The 6000-nt window shown below is 54.2% G+C and overlaps 1 protein-coding gene across 1 annotated transcript; it reads left to right on the top strand.

The window, feature by feature from the left end:
- Positions 1-471: 471 nt before the first annotated feature.
- HOXA11 (homeobox A11) lies at positions 472-4150 on the top strand. The gene is made up of 2 exons (XM_019726231.2): positions 472-1275; positions 2666-4150. The coding sequence occupies exons 1-2, from the start codon at positions 558-560 to the stop codon at positions 2896-2898; spliced, it is 951 nt and encodes a 316-aa protein (XP_019581790.2). The 5' UTR covers positions 472-557; the 3' UTR covers positions 2899-4150.
- Positions 4151-6000: the final 1850 nt, after the last annotated feature.

Raw genomic sequence — 6000 nt, 5'->3', positions numbered from 1 at the left:
ACTTGTTCCGAGACCACGCACGGGCCACACACCGATGAGCTCCCACCCGGCCACCCCCAGCCTAGGGCATCCCTCACCCGGGGAGTGGTGGGTGGCAGGAGTTGAGCTCTCTCACCGCCCTCGGCGCACTTGAGAGCCAGGACCGTGAGCGCAAGCAGAGCACAAGCGGGGCGCACCCCAGCCCCCAGCCTCGCCGCGCGCCGGGAGGCCCCCCAGCCAACATGAGTTACACCGGCGATTACGTGCTTTCGGTGAGAACACCGAGTGACGATCTGTTGCTTCCCCTGAGGTGGCTACAAAGAAAGGAAGCCGGGGAGGGAGGGGGGAAAAAAAGGAAAGGGGAAAAAAAAAAAAAAAAAAAAAAGGCCCGGACTAGCTCGCAGCTTGTCAATTTCAACATCGGGTCACATGACCAGCACCTCCCTGCTAAGGATGGGGATAGATTTCCACGTCAGCTTACGTCTCCAAATTTCTACTTCACGGATCCGCTTCAAAGAGGCAGCTGCAGTGGAGAATCATGTTAAGCTCGGCTACTGCGGAGAGCCCAAGGTAGCCCAATGATGGATTTTGATGAGCGTGGTCCCTGCTCCTCTAACATGTATTTGCCAAGTTGTACTTACTACGTCTCGGGTCCAGATTTCTCCAGCCTCCCTTCTTTTCTGCCCCAGACCCCGTCTTCGCGCCCAATGACATACTCCTACTCTTCCAACCTGCCCCAGGTCCAACCCGTGCGCGAAGTGACCTTCAGAGAGTACGCCATTGAGCCCGCCACTAAATGGCACCCCCGCGGCAATCTGGCCCACTGCTACTCCGCGGAGGAGCTCGTGCACAGAGACTGCCTGCAGGCGCCCAGCGCGGCCGGCGTGCCTGGCGACGTGCTGGCCAAGAGCTCGGCCAACGTCTACCACCACCCCACCCCCGCCGTCTCGTCCAATTTCTATAGCACCGTGGGCAGGAACGGCGTTCTGCCACAGGCTTTCGACCAGTTTTTCGAGACGGCCTACGGCACCCCGGAAAACCTCGCCTCCTCGGACTACCCCGGGGACAAGAGCGCCGAGAAGGGACCCCCGGCGGCCGCGGCAACCTCCGCGGCGGCGGCGGCGGCAGCGGCCACGGGCACGCCCGCAACTTCAAGTTCGGACAACGGCGCCGGCAGCTGCCGGGAGGCGGCTGCTGCGACGGCGACGGAGGAAAAGGAGCGGCGGCGGCGCCCGGAGAGCAGCAGCAGCCCCGAGTCGTCTTCCGGCCACACTGAGGACAAGGCCGGCGGCTCCAGTACGTATAAAGGCAGCGCCCTGCGCTTTATGAAAGGGGAGTTGGAAATCTAGCGCAGCACCGCTGTTAAATTTTTATATGCTGTTTTATAAGCATATAAGGTTTATGAAGGGCCTTTAGGTTTCCCCCAACAAAACTTTGTTATAAAAGGCGGGATCACGTGGCGAGTGCTGAAATTGGCCGTGAAATACCCACCGGCCAAGGCATGCCTGCAAAAAAAAAAAAAAAAAAATACAACTCCCTTTTTCCCTTTTTCCTTCTCAGCTCCCAAGCCCGGCACCTCGACCCCGCTCGGGGCCAGCTCGGGGCTGGGGAGCCGGAGGTGGGCGCCTGTAAATTCCCCCTGCAAGGGTTCTGGGAGCCTTTGATAGCAAGGTAATCCGGAGATTTTTATAAAAGCCATGTGTTGCGCCGGGTCTCCAGTCCCGGCCGGGATTCAAAGGCATCGCTGTTTAACGATGGCGCTAGAAGCGTGCTTAACAGATAAAATAGCCCGCTTAGCTCGAGCAATATATTAAAAGAAACAAATTAACCCAAAGTTGGCCTTTTTGTCCAAAGGAAGCCATTTTCTTCTGGCGCAGTGGCAATTACGTGCCGCCTTCTGTCCAACCGCATGTTATTCAGAATTGTTATTCAATCTGTCAAAAGCGGGTTTTTTCCTTTATGTCTTGAGTTTTATCGAAAAGGGGAGCAAGACGAGCCTGTCCGCAGCTTTGGGAAAACCCTCTTCCCTCCACCTTATTTAAAACAGCAGCCTTGCTCTAACGGGGGACCAGGATGGCTGTGTGCCCTTGGGGCTCAGAGAAGGCCCAGGGTAGGGGGCTTCCGCTGCCATCTCCTGACCTCACAGAAGCCAGGAGGCTGGCCAGGAAGGCAGGAGCCTGTGGCCCGTACTCAGGCTGACAAAAAAACATCAGCTGCCCCAGATGTTAACGAGGAGAAAGACGGGCTGGGGCCGCCTTTACTGCCTCGGGAACCGGCTGCCCAGGTGCTGGAAGGTGAAATGTCCTCCAGCGGCTGTTTGTTTAGTCTGGCCAGGCTGGAGGCAGTGGGCAACCCCCACTCGGCGGCTTTGAAAGCAGCCTCCGCAGCACAAACTCGCCTGTTGATGTGAGGAGCCCTCCTTTCTGCTCTGGAGGCAGCGTCAGCAGCCTCCCCCGGGGCCTATCTAGGGAACTGACTCTTATCTGGGGCTGAGCTTCCTCCAGCAGCCTGTCCCTAGCCCACAGTAGGAGCCTGAAGGTAGAGGCCTGGGTAGACTCTGATGAGGCTTAGGCAGGGCCTCCAAACCCTGGAGCTAGCTGTTTTCCTCCACTCAGGGTGCTGGGATGGATTGCAGCCCCCCCACACACACACACACCTGGCTTACTGCCTCTTTTTCCCTCCACAGGTGGCCAACGCACCCGAAAAAAGCGCTGCCCCTATACCAAGTACCAGATCCGAGAGCTGGAGCGGGAGTTCTTCTTCAGTGTGTACATCAACAAAGAGAAGCGCCTGCAGCTGTCTCGCATGCTAAACCTCACCGACCGTCAAGTCAAAATCTGGTTTCAGAATAGGAGAATGAAGGAAAAAAAAATTAACAGAGACCGATTACAGTATTACTCGGCCAATCCGCTCCTCTAAGGCTCTGGCCAGCTGGAATTGGGTGGGGGGCTTCATACACATGAGATTATATGCAGATTTTGCCCTTGACAAAGTCAAGGCACAAGGTGACTTTTGAAGAAAGGAGGTGTGCAAGAGAGGAGCTGCTATCGGGAGATAGCCCTAAAGGAGGCAGCCCAGGAGGCAGCCCGGGACTCTCTTGGGCATCTGTGGTTAAGATTCCTAATAATAATTGGATTCGGAATTGAGCATCAACAAGAATGAATGGTTTGGGACCCCTGGTGGTTCACTCTTGGAGACTACGGAGCTTTGGGCTGGGTGTGGTCTCCATCAGGGACTGGGCCCCCTGCCAGGCCCCCTGGAGATCAACCCCCCCTCCCAGGACCCTCCACAAGGAGCCTGCCCACCCCCAAGACCCTTGCATCAAGAAGCTATTCAATCTCCAAACCCAGTTCAGCTTGGGGACAGGAGCAGGAGGAAAGGGGAGGATTCCTAGATGTCCGTAATGGGGCTGCTTTCCAAAGCCAATGTGAAAGACGACTGGACTAAGATGTGGATATGAGGTGGGAGGCTGCTGATCCTTGAGGGAAAACAAAAAATTCTACTATTCCAGGTGGCATTAGTGGCTCCCCAGCTCTCCTAGCCACTCATCGCACTGTCTCAGGCCTGAGCTTCTAGCAGTCGCTTCCTGCAGCTCACCTAGGTTTTCCTACCGATGAGGGTCTTCATCCTGGTCTGTCACTCAGGCCTAAAGTCTGGTTGCAGAGCAGACGATTCCCTGAGGTAGAAGACATCAAAAAGCTAAGAAGCTGCACCCAGTCCGCTGGCCCTTGGATCTCTATAGGAAATGCCCATGGAGTGCAGCAGCTTGGCAAAGTCTCTGCCACACTTATTTGAAGCTTGGATTTGCTCAGCGGAGGAGTGGGCCTGGCCAGCAGTCCCCAGCGATGAGGGGCTCAAGTCCCCCAAAACACCCATTTCCGGCGCTGCACTCTGCCCTTCAACGCCTCAGAACAGAGCTTGGAAGCTTCCAGCGACCTTACACGAGCTCAAGAGTGATTTGGAATTATTTTAAAAGATAAATATTATATTATATATATATATATTTCCCTGCAGGAACCAAAGTGAATTTTAAGAGATGCAATGTAGAGGGGGGAAAAGATGAAGAAAATATTTAAAGGCTCTATCTGTTTACAGTGTTCCACGGTTAAACTCACTCACTGCTAAGAATATTTGAATGTACGCTTCATACAGGGATGGTGTTCAAAAGACTTGTAAATAAAGGAACCATAACCTATTTTGTTTGAATACTTTTTTTTTTTTTTTTTTTTTTTTGCCATTAGTTGGTTTCCTTTGGGGTGTTGGAGGAGGCGGGAAGGGTGTTGGGAATGGTCTTTTTAATTGCAATATTTGGAAAGTGTTGGGGGTTTTCTCTGAGGTAATTTGCCGGACAGTGTCTGGGGGCTTCAGCTGAGAGAGCCAGAGCCCTCCCGTTGAATCTTCTCTGCCTCCCTGGGTTAAGAAGAGTCTGGTGGCTCTGTTAGTAACAGGAGTGTTGGCCTGTCCTCCGTTTTCACTCACCACAAATGTCGCAGCATGTATACAGGCTATAGGGCACAAGGAAAATAAAGACTGTGGAAACTTGAGTATTGGGTCCTGGTGTGACATTCCTCTCCTTGCTCACCTTTTACTGCCAAATGTCTACTCTCCAGCACCCACACACACACACACACACACACACACCAAGGAAAGGGCAAGTTACCAGGCCTCTGAGAGTGTGGGGAGGTGGCTTAGTCAGGATTTAACTCCACTAGAAAGCCAAAGTGACTGGCCAGGTCCTTTGGGGAAATAGGGTCCCAGAAATGGGATATCTCGTGACCTGGAATATGGGGTTTCATCTTCTGAATGACCCAGCCCTGGGAGAAAACCTTGGGGCTTGAGGTGGTCAATGGGTCTGATCCCAGGTTGGGCTCCCTCACCTCAGGACTAGCAGGACTGAAGTGGAACCACTCTTGGGTGCCCTGGGGAACCCTTCAGCAAGAGGGAGACCGGCCTGGGTACAAAGACAGAGCTCTCAGGAGTCTCTAAGGGCGCTTTCTCCCCAGCTCCCAGCTGAGGCTGCCTTTTCCTTTTGGGGAAAGAAAGATGCCGGTTTCCTCTTTGTTTGCTGCCTTTGAACTTCTGCCTTAAATTTGGACATCACCCATAACCTTGAGGGGCAGGGCGGAAAGGCCAGAGCCTTTTGTTGCCACCCCACCCCACCCCACCCTCTCCCTAGCCACCCAGGCAGGGCCAGAACAGCAGAGATCCGAATTTGGAAAGAGGCCCCAGACCCCAGACTCCGCTTTGTTTATTTGTTTGTGTGTTTGTCTAACTGGCGCGACTGGGGAAACCGAGCTCAAAGGGGAGTGGGACAGACCCCCGAGATGAATGTCTAGGTTGATAGACATAGAGATGAACAAGGACTCTCCTGGGGGGGCAGGGAGGGGGTGGGGAGGGAAGCCAAGGTTTAAGGGAAGACTTCCTTTAGGACAGTTAAAAATTAACCGAAGTATCGCAAGTCGTTAGAGAGAGTCTAGCCAGGAGGACTGTTCGCGGGCGGGCGGCAAGCGGGCGCGGGTTTGATTTCTGAGCCCTATAAAAGCCCATCCTCCGATGGCTGTGACAATGTGGTCGTAAACCCGTCCGGGGCCGGCCAATTTGCATATTTGGAATGCGCTGCTATAAACCCGGCTGGGGTTTTGCAGCAATTTCTTAGATGTAAATGTGAGATCTCTTCAGCAGCGGTCTGGGCACATTTTCTCCCTCTGTCTCTGCCTGGAGCCTGCTTCTCTCTCCCGGCTTCGGCTGGAGTTCGGGCCGGGCCTAGGCGCTCAGCCGCCACGAGATGGCGCACTTCCGATCAATGTCAAAGCCGCCGGGGAGCCGGGAACCCCAGCGCGATTCTTGGCCTTTGTTCGCTTCTGATACTAAGAGCAGCACGTTACATTATTTCACTTGTCCCGCTCCCCTTTATACCAAAAAATTGGGGGCTCACCTTCAAGAAATGATTGGTGTAATTTAAAGCAACGCGCCTTCTCCAGGCCTCGCAGGCGTCCCGACGTGGAGAAGCCAGCTGTCCCT

The sequence above is a fragment of the Rhinolophus sinicus genome, linkage group LG09, assembly GCF_036562045.2.
Source record: "Rhinolophus sinicus isolate RSC01 linkage group LG09, ASM3656204v1, whole genome shotgun sequence".
NCBI lineage: Eukaryota > Metazoa > Chordata > Mammalia > Chiroptera > Rhinolophidae > Rhinolophus > Rhinolophus sinicus.
Note: the sequence above shows the minus strand (reverse complement) of the source record. Positions and strands in the feature narration are given on the sequence as shown.